General features: G+C 39.0%; 1 protein-coding gene across 1 annotated transcript in view; it reads right to left on the bottom strand.

Moving 5' to 3' along the window:
• Positions 1-479: 479 nt before the first annotated feature.
• The window catches only part of nr3c2 (nuclear receptor subfamily 3, group C, member 2), a 73,408-nt gene continuing 59,947 nt past the window's right edge, over positions 480-13,940 (bottom strand). Inside the window, exons 8-9 of the mRNA XM_038713124.1 lie at positions 6,748-6,905; positions 480-5,962 (exon numbers count right to left, since the gene is read on the bottom strand). Coding sequence (XP_038569052.1) covers positions 5,807-5,962; positions 6,748-6,905 — 314 coding nt within the window. The 3' untranslated portion in view covers positions 480-5,806. The remainder of the gene's footprint in view (positions 5,963-6,747; positions 6,906-13,940) is intronic.

Below are 13,940 nucleotides of genomic sequence, written 5' to 3'. Positions count from 1 at the left end.
GGGGGAGATTTGGAGAGGGCTGTGGATTCGGAGAGAGAGAAAAAGAAAATGAGCAAAAAAAGTAATACTGTCTGCTCTACAGTCTGGCAAAGCAGGCGTGTTTTCAGATCAGCCTTTAACAAGGTTAATGGTGATTTTTCTCCACAGGCACCGTTTTACTGTAAAAGTGTAATCCTTGCACGCTTTATCTCTGTCATTTCACTCTCTTCTTTTTCCGTTTGTCTTTGTTCTCTTCATCTCCTCTCCCTGTGACTGCTGTACCTGCTGCTGCTCCACATCATTTCTGTTTTTCTATGCTAACTCTATGTTTTTTGGCTCATTATCCTCCCTAGCCACCAAATGCAGCTGTTTCGAATTCATCCAGATCAAACAGCACATTTTTTTAGGGTACGTTTCCTAGCTTCTGTCTCATGGTACAATTTTCATAACACACACATACAGACCATACAAGCATACACAAACAGAAAACTTAGATCACATCAACTTATCAGTTTAACAGTTTTATTAGAATCTTGCAATAGTTTTGCAAACACAAATATGGCAATATCTGCATCAAGATATACAGTAGTAACTGGTTTCAAAGATTTTATTGGTTTATGTTGAAGGATGTCTACTGTATGTTTGCTGGATAGTTGCTGAGAAATATTGTACAAAGCATCTGAGTAGAAAGTCATTTTTGGAATTGGAAAAAAAAGCATTTGTATATATTTATATATTAATAAGAAATGCACTGCCATGGCTGTGGAGATATGGCTTAGTCTCTCTACACCCGATTCATCGCCGTGAACAGAAAATGCCAATGACGTGACTCCACATACAGTGACGCGATAGTGTACTGTGGAACAGCAGTTGAACACATTCTGAGTCATTCATGCCTAAAAGGAGTTCATTTAGATGGAGACAGCTTTTAAGATAACGTTTCTCCTCCACTAGGGGAAAGGTTTTTTTTGTGTGTGTTTTGTTTGCAGTAGGGGGTGATTGATGGCCAATAAACAGACACTTCATAAATTTTGTTTCTTTAAAGGAATAGTTTGACATTTATATGCTTTCTTATTGAGGGTTAGATTAGAAGATTGATACCACTCTTGTCTGTAAGGGAAATATGAAGCTACAGCCAAGTGAAGGTTAGCTTAACTTAGCATAAAGACTGGAAACAGAGGGAAACCGCTAGCTTCGATCTGTCCAAAGGTAAAAAAAAAAAAATCTGCTTACCCACACCTGTATATATCATTACTTAATTAACAAGTCTTTATAGGTTTTCCTATAAATTAAACCAACAAGTTACAGTACATGTTCTGTATTGAGCTTCAGAGGTGATGATATGTGGATTAAACCTTCTGACGTTCGGACAGAGCCAGCCTAGCTGATTCCCCCTTTTTCCAGTCTTTATGCTAAGCTAAGCTAAGAGTCTCCTGGCTGTAGCTTCCTATTTACCATACAGACATGAGAGTGGTATCAAACTTGTCATCTAACTCTTGGCAAGAAAAGGAATAAGGGTATTTCCCTAACTATTCCTTGAAAAAAATGAAATTGCCAACAGTCAAAGCCTACATTTCTGGAGGGCAAAAGGGTCTTTAAAGGTACTATGTGGAATTTTCAAAAACTCCTTTTTATTTATGACACCGGTGGCCTGCAGTCAGCATTCTGTTGCTCGCATCTCATTTTTCTAAACTAATTCTTGTCTTACTTGTGGATCTGATAAGCAGTAGGCCTATATTAATCTAATTCAGTGCCCCATATTGCTATTTTCAAGCTACTGTAGCTATCATGGGTGGGTGTCAGTCAGTTTGTTGATGTTAGCGGACTCCACTTCTAAGCTAATGTTAATTAGTGTTGCACACTGTTGCTGCTGATGGGGAGGTCAAGAGAGGCAAGGCACTCGGGAGCACGCATGAACATCACATCCTCTGGATTTTCCGGGCAAAACTGTCCCGAGTCCTTTACATAGAAATCAGTCCATACTCAGCCAAGAAAGTCAGGGAAGGTTTTTAAGTTACGTTACAATCTGTTCACACATTGGCAACACAAAGTGATTAATACATGTTAGTTGCTTCACATAGTACCTTTAAGGGGCTTGATCACATCATTGGTAAGTGTTGTCATTATCAGGGATCTACTGTGTATAGAGACCTTTTTCTCTGTAGATCTTTTTTAATTTTTTACATTGCCATTCTTTGGCCGAATTTGTTTCTTTTAAGATTGAAATTTGGCAGTGCTATATGTCCAGTAAATAACTGGTCAAAACGGTCAAATTTGAATTGGCTAAACTTCAGGTCTACATTCTCTTCTACAGTTTCTATTTTAAAACTGAAAAGTCAAGAACTGTTTTTCATGTATCCCATTTTTCAATAGTTTATGATTTTTTTGATTTTATTGTGGTGCTCATCAACAATACCGCCATGGGCTAGGAAATTATTTCAACAGAAACAACTCAAGGATCCATCACTTGATACATCTTGTTACAAAATAAGAAATACTTTTTGATAATTATAATTTTTTGTTTGAGCCACTTGAACAATGATGCAAAAAGTAAAAAAAAAAAAAAAAAGATGCAAAATCAAATAACTTTACTTAATATGAAGATAATAAATGTACTCTCCTCTCTCTAACATTCAGGTAGTAAGTTCCATAAGTCTCTCACAATGTATGATACATTCATTTCTCTATTTGGCCCTTTCTGGCGCTGTAAATTCTTCTCTGTGATCCAACACACAGAACATGGCGAGTGGGAAACACACATTTTTCCAATATTCCAACAAGATGGTTAAAGTAGAAATGTTTTATACTATACTCAACATAAGGACTTGCTGTATTATTTACAATATATACTGTAAAATTGTAAATCAGGTGAGATAAAAAGGCACAAGTTTCCCTTTTTTAAATACAATGTAAACATCTCATCAAAAAGCATGCATTAACATTTCATTTTACAAAAAGGATATCATTTTTAGACAAAGTACTTAAATATTGTTTTCCAGCAAAATATAATTCTCTCAAAAATACTTTCCCATTCATCCTGTGAACCTTTAGACAGTTTTTTATTCCGTAAAAAGGGGCAAAATAAAGAAACAGTGAGAGATTAGCTTAAGGGTCCTTCACAACTTCAACACAATAATACACAACAAAGACGGATTGTAAAATGAGGCCTTTCTGACAAGGGACTGTACGAAAATTAGTGGGCAGGGGCGAGGGACTGAATCTTATATTTTCTTTCATAAATAAGAAGGACCCTACACATCAATATTATTATTTTCTTTGGGCCCTCTCCCCAATAACTCAAAATCATATATTTATGGCAAACAACAAAATAGTGACCATACAGCCAGTGTTGATTTTTGAAGAAAATAGCTCCTAAAGTCTTAGGTCTTTAATAGCCACTGAAAGACAGGATCAGGACCATGCGCCGTGTGTGTTAATGCTGACAGAGAAAGCTATAATTCTGGGCTGGGAAGAAGTTGAAACACTCTTCCCTGGTCTCCCAACAAATATAGACTACCCTCCCTTGAGCAAAAATTAAAAATACATAAGCTCCCCCCCGCCCCGGATAATTTTCATACAGTCCCTAATGACCCTTGTAATCTTGCCACCTCCGTCTCTTTGTACACAAATCTTGACACAATTACCACCACAGAAGAGACCTCATGGTGCAGCACAGCACCATCATTATCATAGCAGAGGCCACAAATATAGTTTACCACCACCCTGCTGTGCCAGTGATGTCATGTTTTCTAACTTTAGGCCAGGTGACCATGCAGAAAGTAGTTTCCTGCATCATCACAGTTGCTGATCAAAACAGACAAATTCCTGCTAGCTGCACTAATGCCTCATTTCACATTGTATCTCTTCTGTGCAAATCTAAATGTGGAAATAGGATACGGCTAATCCTATAACATAAATGCATAATACCCACGCTGAAAGAGCAGATCAACTATGCACATGCTTGCCAGGAAAGAAAAAACACACACACAAACTTAAGCCATACTCGCTTCATTCACACATGTAAATACACACTCACAGGGCACAAAAAAATTTAAAAATAATAATTACACGCCCCCACTGTTTTCTTCCACAGCGGTTCTATCGCTTTTCAGTAGCATCATAGTAGTGTTCTATAACCACCCAGAAACCAGTGGGGTGTGAGACAAGTTAATGGTCCAGATGACTGGGCCTGCCATACCTAAAATAGTAGTACTTGGCCCAAAGATAAGAGAGAGGAAATAAACTAATTGGGAAAAGTGATCATACCAACAGTTCTTTATCAAGCATTCATCAACACGTACCTCAAAACATCATCTGTACAACAGCTGAATAGAATGTGTTTAAGAAGTTGTTAATACCTGTACACATTTGCCTGGTTTTGATACATTAGCCATTTGCTGTAAGCAATGTATAGTAATGCTCCATTTTGGATTATATCAACTTTACAGAGTATGTGTGTTTAAACTGTGCGTCCATATAGTGTATTGTATGGACTGTCTACGAGTTACTGTACACGTTATGTTTTGCCTGGCTTTGTAGAAATGAAGCACCTTAATGTAAAATGACTGGCTTGTCAAAAACTAAACCTTTGCAACACACTTTTATAAAATGCTTTTTATTATTTCTGGGAAGAGTAGATAAGTGTTGGTTCACAAAGGGCTGGTTTTGCTTCATTGTGAGTAAAAACAGACATTTGGACAGCTGCTCTGGAGATAACACAAAACACAATTACTATGGATGCACCTCAGTCAAATCCATTACTTGCGGACTCCACTGAAATTATTTCCGTAAATGCATGATGTTTTCCATCCTGCAGCACTCCTGACCATTTCTGCACAAAGGTAAAATCGCTCATCAATATTGTCTTAATTCTACACCACAATGCCTGAAACAGTGACTTTATGACATGGTAGCTTCACGTGCAAGCTTTCTTTACACAAGAGAGACATTTTTATTTCAAAACAGCTTTAGCTTTGGACTTTTGCATATTAGTTTTGATTGTTTTATTACATATCTTAATTAAAAAACTCAGTATGTGAATGTTAATGATGGCTGTTATGACACCGATTGAGATTCAAACTTGGACTTGTTAGATTTAATGTAATTATTCAGCTTATGATGACGCTTGTATAGCCCTTGGAATATATTCAAATAGACATTTCGCCTTACAGTCTAGAATTTCTGTGCCTCCTCATAATATCCTTTGCCCTGTAGTCTTGCAGTATATGTTGCTACACTGCAAAGCAAAATCTAGTATTGGCATTTTTTTTCATAGTGCTATTATTTTGAAAGACTGCATAAGCCACAGTTAATATTTGCTAAAACATTTTCTCTAGATTTGTAAGGGAATCTAATTTTACTGCATGTGGAGTGCATCTGTGCGTTTGTGTGAAGGCATGTGAACAGCATGTGTGTAAATTTCCCTCTACGTGTGTTTGTGTGGGTGTGTGTGCGCACAATGAATGTATCTAGCGCATCCTAAGAAATGTATGGCTTTATCTCCATAGAAAACACTGTTATTGTCTTTGGGGCAGGGTGGGGTTGGGGGTACATCAGGATACTTTGTCACATTTGTCTCAAGTCCTTCTCGGCGTGTCACGCTCGGCTCAGCGTACTATTCACAGCTCTGACCTGCTCGTGGTGACTGCAGGGTCAAATCATTCTCCCCTTTTTACTTCTGTCACCACGTCACCTAACTTTCCCATCCAAGACGAGGACGCTGGCATACTGGGCGACAGGGTGCAGGCCAACTGATCAGGCCTTCCTCGCACGTGTTCTTCTTCTCTTCCAGTTCTTAATGCTGCTTCTATCTCAGCTGTTGAGTGAGTCACTTCTTGTGGAAGTAGATTGTGTGAGTGAGGCCTGACTCCACCTTTGGTATCTGGTCACTGATGATCTCCACCAACATTTCGGGGAATTCTACCTTCAGGGCCTGGGACTCACGGAAGGTGTAAAAACAGAAGTCCAACAGGTTCCCCACCAGCTGGACAACAAAGACACAGAATTTAATGAGAAACATAAATGATATTGCTCTTTTCATGGTTGACGATAAGGATTTTTCTTGTTTTAATAGGATAATATTATTTATATGTAAACTTTTTTTTTAATGTGAGAATTTAAGTACACTACTTTATAGTCATGAGAGTGAGTGTACATTCTGTTGGGGCACTGACCCCTTATCAGATCTTTTTGGCTCACCACTTGGGGGCACCGCTGAGTTTTTTTTCTGGACAGCCCTCCTTTAAAGGGTCAATGACCCCATTCACTCATTGGGGTCATTGAATAGTGGACATTTATTTCTGTGACCTCTCGCTTGTTGACTTTCACTTCTTGGGGCTTTGCCTACACTGTCATTATGCCACATGCTGGTTGACCCATGCATTTTAAAAGAGAGCGGTGATTTAGCACATTTGCTACAGTGACCACTGTGTACTCTGATCCAGCAAACTGTGATCTGGCATTGATCCCCTTCTGTTCCATTCACCAATACAGGCTGGTCACCGCTTCTTCCAAAATAACCTCCCCCTTGGGATGCAATAATCCTTATTCCAAGTCACAACACCGTTTAACAGATAAGTAAATGCATTATCCAAATCCACTATGCTGCCATTTTACTCAGAACATGCTTCAGTGATATTAGAGATCCAAAGTGCCACTGGCCCCCTCGTGCCGTGTGTGAAGGCATGGCATACCAAGAGGCTGCCAAGGGAAGCCTGTGCTGTACTGTAGGCAATTGGCATGGCAGGCAAAAAGGGCGGGGGTACTTACATCATGCATGGCGTCCAGTAGCTTGGTGAGCTGGAAGAAGCGCTGCCAGGTTTGGCCGGAGTTGTTGGTTGCTTTTCCCACTGAACGCCGGAGCTCCTTAATATAATTAACCCTCATCTCCTCGAATGCCGCCTGGTTCTTCAGACCCTCTTTGGGAACTGGGAAACAGACAAATCCTTCCGTCATCAAATGGATTTAATAATTGGTCAACAATACAGGTTTAATGTTGTTGACCCAAAACATGGATTTCAACTGATATGAGATTTATAGATATTATATTATAAAAGATAACAGCATTTTTTGCATGTTTTGCATACTTCATGTTACTGCTGAACATTTTCAAAACCTTTTGGATTGACTGATCAATCTTTATAGACTGGAAGCCTGAAATCCATTACAATGAACATTTAGTTGACTGTAGGGTTTGGCGGTAGGACCATTTATACTGTGAGATGAAATACATTTATCAACCATCAGATATTTTGCCATGCCATTTATAACAAGATGGTTATCACTTTAATATTTCTGATTGTACTAGGCCTTTGTGGGAAATGTTGTAAATTAATGAGCTTGACTATTCTCGGCAATATTGGATTTTTATATTAATTTGTGTCAACGTGATGAAGTAGTTTGATTTGTCAGGTATGTAATTCACTGTATTAGCCAAAAAAGACATTCACATCTGGTTACAGCATCCATCAACAGTTCTTTAATTGATTTTGGTTTAATATCCTAACATAAATCAATATCACAATTAAAAATTTACTATACTGTGATAAAGGATCTATACTGCCCACTCCTAGTTGGCTGTTGTGTTTAGATTAAGTATGAATATTGATGTGTGTTAATGCAGTTAAAAGCGGGGTCTGTTGACTATTTTGACATCTCTGACTTGATGGTGAATTCAATAAAACTCTTTGGATCCAAAAGCATTTCATTTATTAGCGATGTTGTCAGGATATCAAACCTGGAGGACAAATAATAAGCAAACATGCTGTAGATGTACTAAAAATGGCATTATTATTATTTTTGGTCTTGGGTCTCAGACAATTCTGATGGTTTATCTATCTCAAGCAAGTTTATGGCTCTTTGAGTTGATTTTCCTACCATATTGAATGATGAGTGAAAATAGCTACCTGGACCCAAAATTAATGGTCCACTTTAGAAAATGTTTGGCAGATGCACATTAAACACTGTTCGCAGTTAATGGTCTAAGCCATGCACAACAACCCGGTATGTTCCTTTAATGTAGAAATGTGTAATTGTGTAAAGGGTAATTAGAGGTGATCAGTGAATTACCCTCCGACTCCCACACAGAAGCCTTTTTTTGGACATTTTTCCTGTGTTGACGACCTGAGCCTATTTAGCAACTCATTACAACCACTTTCACCATTTCAAGAGGTAATTAGTGTTCATGCGTAGCCACTGATTCATGAAAGACGACTGATATACTGGAAGGCATTGATTAAAAGTTAGCAACGGTGACAACAAAAAAGGGAACAACAGTGCTTATGTGAATCCAAGAGCTTAATCATTTTGTCAACCAAACCTCATTCATCAAGCAGTTTGTTCAATGACCAGAGCTGTTAAATGACTGCAATCTTCATTCACATTATAATGGTGGCATAAATGCACTTAAAATAAAAGGAAGCGTAATGGGAGATGGAGGAGGAATGAGATACAGTAACTGCACCATGAGGATGCATCAAAATGTCTACAATATCTTTTTCTCTCACTCTTTCTCCCTCCCTGTGCAGGAAAACAAAGTCACAGATATGGAAGTCTGCCAAAGTTTTTAAATGACATTCAGCTGCTGGCTACCAGATTAAGAAACACCTCACCTCTCAAAGAGCGCACCTCAAATCAGTCTGAGGGAACTCTTCAGTTGCCCTTCAGCCAAGACTAAGATATGACGATATATATGGCCTAATGTGAGTTTGTTGGAGATTTTTGCCATACCCTTCATACCAAGGTAGCCATGCCATTTTAGGTAATGCTGCAAATCAATGAGTAGCACTGCTTTATGGCAGTAGGATTTTTGCATCAATTTAAAGTACAGCATTGCTTTGTCAGGTATTTGATTAGCTGGATTAGCCAGTAGACATTCATTTCTGGCTATTTACCCATAAACACTTTCTTAGTTTTTCTAGAAATGTTGCTGTATCACAATATAACATTACATATAACATGAAGATGTTATCCATATCCCTCTCTCCTACTCCAGTGTTAATAATTATCCAGGTATAAAATAGATATAGATTCTATAATTACTAAAAGTAATTAGTATTTTTATGTGGAACAGGGCTGCAATTTATGATTATTATCAGAATCATTATGTTTTCTGTTCTTTATTTTCTCTATTAATCACATCAGAATCAGAGACAGCTATAACAAGTAGTTTTTACACATACAAGGAATTTGCTTTAGTGACTAGGTGCGTAGCAATAGACATAAACTTTCATATATAAAATATATGAAATAAACAAATTATACAAGTTATAAAATAATTGTAGAGATTGTGTGCAATATGGTAGTTCTTTACATGTGCAAACATTTACAGTATACTGTAAAAGGAAGGAGGAGGGGGACATGAGAGTCAGTGTAAGAGGGGGCCCCAGGCCAGCTGCAAATGGTTTGTAATCACATAAAATAAAGAAATTGCAAAAGGCTCACATTTGAGAAGGTGGACCAAGGTGTTACTGTGATAGCATTTTTTGCCTTAAAAAATTATTTCAACTATTAAATGATTATCTAAATAGTTGGCATTCATTTTGTGTCCAGTCGCTAAGTTACCGATCGCTGCATCTCTAATTTGAACAACACTGAGAGAATGTGATATCTCATTCAGCAGTATGGTTCACCTCTGAAAAGTCATTCATGTTTCATCAGTGAAGAAGAAGAATCTCCTAATCATATGTAACAGCTATGGAAAACTAATGGCCATCACCAAAGGCACAGACTCCTCTGCGTTCCTAGCATGGCAAAACATGTCGAGAAGAGAGGATGGTGATGAATGAATGTCTTATAGATTTTTTTGTGTTTTTGAAAACGTACGTACAAAAATATCTTTCATTTAATGATTAAATGACATCCCTTTACAAACTAAATCATGTACTGTCTTACGTACTTTTGAGTAGCTAGAATGCCTCATGCGCCTAAACCACTTGTAGCAACACTAGCAAAAACCAGAAACTGACAGGACCTGTTTGAGTTCTGCAGAATGAATAGCCGCAAGCAAAATGCCTACTTCTTGTCATTCAGGATTACAGATAACTTGTAGGTCAATAACTAAGAATGTGTGTGTTTGTCTGCCTTCCCCTCGTCCTCTCTTTCTCTTGTCTCTTTCTATGTAATTCTCTTCATCCTACTTTGATGCACAATCACCTTCAAGCATGACATACTGTCCATGAGGGTGAGCAGAGCAGATAGGAGAACAAATTGGACTCTGGTGCAGAGGCTGTGATTTCAGTGCTTTATTTCTTGGCTTGACATGATGAGAATGTGCTAAAACCCAGGGCTGCATTTGGATCTTGTGTTTTTCTCCCACTGACCCACATACGACCTGATTAGAAACTGACCTGGCATTTAGGGGCATTACCATGACCGGCCCCAAAAATAGGGCATTTATACCACCGTAATTGGTGTCAAATAGATTTTCACTGCAGGTATAGATCGTTTTCAACTAGGCCATATTTCTTATTGGGAGTGCAGCTGCATTATTATGTGTACCACAAACCTGGGAAAGCTCTTTTTCTAATGTACATAACATAAAGAGGCAAACATAACTCATGCAGCTAGAAGATGCCATTAGCCTGTGTGTTGTTCAATGACATGCGGCTTCCTGCTCTGGGTTACTGGTACACACCTAACTAAGTTTAGATTTAATACTATATTTGATACACTTCATTGGGGAGTTCCACAACTAGCCCCGAGCATAACTACAGTAACAACTTAATAGAGCTTGAGGGTGTTGTCAAACAGGACATTTTATTTTAAACATGACCCAAAAACACTGACTGGTTCGAATGAAAATGATCACAGCATTTATTGTTAAGTAATGCTAAGCAATTATCAGTCTTTTGCATAATTAACTGTAAAATGTGTCACACGAAACGCACCCATCACCACAGTAAACGTACTGTACACTTGACCAATCTGGAATGAGGCTGAAAAACCTATATGGGGAAAAGTAAGAAGACAGTTTGGTAAGAGAACAAATAAATGAGATAATCTAGCGATAAAATCTACGTCTGTGCAGAGGTGAGGAGTGTAACTGGTTTGAGCAGGCCACTGGTCCTGTACCAAATTCAAACAGGGTCATGAGACACCGCAGGCTCAATGAAACCTTAGCCAAGGTCAGAGAGTAATAACAGCCTTTCTCTCTTTTCCCTTCTTTCCTCTTTCTCTATCACTCGTTCACCCTCTCTCTATGTAACACACACAATTTTTCAAACCAGCCCAAAGGCGCACACACACGCTCAGTGAGTCCGTAGTACTTGTTCAACTGACAAGTTCTGACAACTCCTCTGTAAACATCTCTGCTGCTACTCCGTCCACAACACCCGAGTATTTACCTCTGAAAATCCAGAGATTTTTTTAAAATTTATTCACAAGTGCTTTTGCTGAAACAGGTACAGGAATTTTGCTGCTGCACAGCAGTAACAAAGCACTGGATGATTATTTTCATCCCCTATCCTCATAGTTTACCGCTATATTTTGACTAAATCCTACAACCAGAGCAGATTGAAGCACCTTCAATTCCCTGTTTCAATCCTGTATCCTGGCTACTTTTATCTGCAGTCTCTCCTTCGAAATTCCAGCCCGCGTTTGAAGGAAGTGAGGAAAAATAGCAGGTCTTGGAGCATTGCCTGGTGCTTGACTGGCCTTTATTAAGTACAGCAGGGCTCTCTGGAAAACCTCCAGAGGACCAGCAAGGAGAAGAGAGGGAGGCCACAGCAACAGAAGGACCAGCTCTGCCAACCCCCCTCCACCCCTTCTCTTTCTTTCTCCCTATAGCTATGCACCTGTCTCTTTCTCACAAACACAAGTTCTCACTGTCAACATTTGTCTGATTTCACTCTTTAAATCTCCCTTATCCCTCTTGGTTTCTCATCCTCTCTGTATTCTCTCTCTTCCTCGTTTCACCCAACATCCAATAGCTGAAGTCCAGCCGGAGCTCCCCTGCTTCCAGATGACTCAACAACACTGAGTTTATATCAGGGAGCTGCGTTTCCTCTTCCATATGTCAATGTACTATGAAGCCAAACCAACCTTATACTAATGGCCTGACAAAGGGTTTTTACTTTTCTCTACAAGTACTGCACAAAAAGCAAACTGTTTTGAATTTTCTGTTTTTTAATGATCACAACTTTCCAATCATCAAAAAAATTATTTATTTTTATGGTTTGGAAACTGCAAAACTAAATTCCAGCACAGTTGGACTGCAGTTTCCATACTTTGAAAAAGAAATGTATTCGAAGTCTGATCTATTTTTTTTAACTGTATTGCAAAAATGGATTAGAATTAGGGCTAAGCTAGCAGGCCAGGTATAAATTTCTACAAGACCGTATAGGGCTTTAACATTCATACTAAACATCATTTGTTGATAACAATTAAACAGGAACTATGTTGGGTATCAAATTATTTTTTTCTGCCAAAAAAATGTTTCAATCATACATAATTAGCCAGTGAAGTCACTGAAATATCTGCTACATTGTCTGAGCAGTTTGACCTTTCAATTGCTTGTTATATTAATGATACAGAATTATAACCTTCTACAGTTGCACAGTCATTATGACTCCATTGGATAATGGTGTCAGTCAACAGGCCAAAATGTAAATCTTAAATGGAAGAAGTTGATGCTCGGATGAAGTGAAATATATCAAGGTTGTGCTTTGCCCATCTTAGTCCAGCATTCACACACCACTTTCAGAGGCCTCAGAAACTGAAAACTAAATACTCTGCCAATGAATATTTCCACTGATTGGCGCTGGTGCTGAAGTTCAAAGAGTTTGAAGTCTGGCCAGCATGCACACTCTTCAAATAGCTCGGCACAACTCTCTCTCACCTCCCTTATCGTTACCTCGCTCTCTCTCCCCCTCCCTCTCTCTCTAGCTATCGAACATCTATCGACACACACAAAAAAAACACACAGATGAGGCCCCACGTAGACGCATGCATAAATACAAGAGGTCAGCAGGTATACAGCCGGTCCCGTGTTCCACTGTGAGTGGGTGTGGACGATTATGACACATCTGCCATCACGGAAGTTTTTAACTGTTACTATTGAACTGAAAAACTGCTTTCAGTTTCCAACTGAGTAACTTGGTCCAACACATCCTCTCTGTTCAGCTGCAGTGCCTTTGGGCGCAGTTTGGCAGAGCAGCAACTCGGTGAGACCTTCTTTAGTGAGTGACTTATTCTTTTTATCCATGGGCACTTAAAAAAAATAATTATATATATATATAAAACAGAGTAGCCTTCACTCAGAATTGAAAATGGAAGAGACTGCTCCCCTTCCCATTTGCATATACTGTATGTTGCTACACAGACAGGTGCATGCAACCTCAAGTCTATTTCCACACTTGTTATGCATGCTAAGGGATTACCAAAAATGATAATGATAACAGACTTTGAGGCATGATCATGGGTGCCAGGTACAGGCTCAAAGGTGTGTGGTGGATGGAACAGAACACAAGGCACCTTATCAATATGTTTCCTATGTGAGAGATAGTCTTTTGGTTGAGGAATGTGGGAGACGTTGGATGGCTCAGGCCATAACACTCCACTGTATGGCAGATAACACAATACAGTTGTGAGGAACAAGTGCTAATTTGGGAACACACAAAGCATGGCACCTTTGCCTGCATGTGATGTAAGAACAGACACCTCTCCTGTTCAACCACAGATTATCAGTGGACTAAAAACAGCGCAGTTGATTCTGATGAATCCTGCTTCCAAATGCACCGACATAATGGTTGAGTCAAGGTGCAGCATAAACAACACTTCTTGTGATTTATGCACAGGTTTGAGTCCCATTAAAATGGTAAAAAAACTGGGTCGATGAATGCATCACATCAGACTCACCATTCATGGGCAATGTGTTATCATCCCAACTGAACACCTTTGGGATGACTTTGAATGCAGCATCTGAAGAAAGGTGCATCCACCTCTCAGTGATGTTGCATGGTCAG

This window comes from Micropterus salmoides, unplaced genomic scaffold, assembly GCF_014851395.1.
Source record: "Micropterus salmoides isolate LMB-PRFRI ecotype aquatic unplaced genomic scaffold, ASM1485139v1 Ms_hic_scaffold_12, whole genome shotgun sequence".
NCBI lineage: Eukaryota > Metazoa > Chordata > Actinopteri > Centrarchiformes > Centrarchidae > Micropterus > Micropterus salmoides.
The sequence above is the reverse complement of the archived record's forward strand: the minus strand, read 5'-3'. Positions and strand labels throughout refer to the sequence as shown.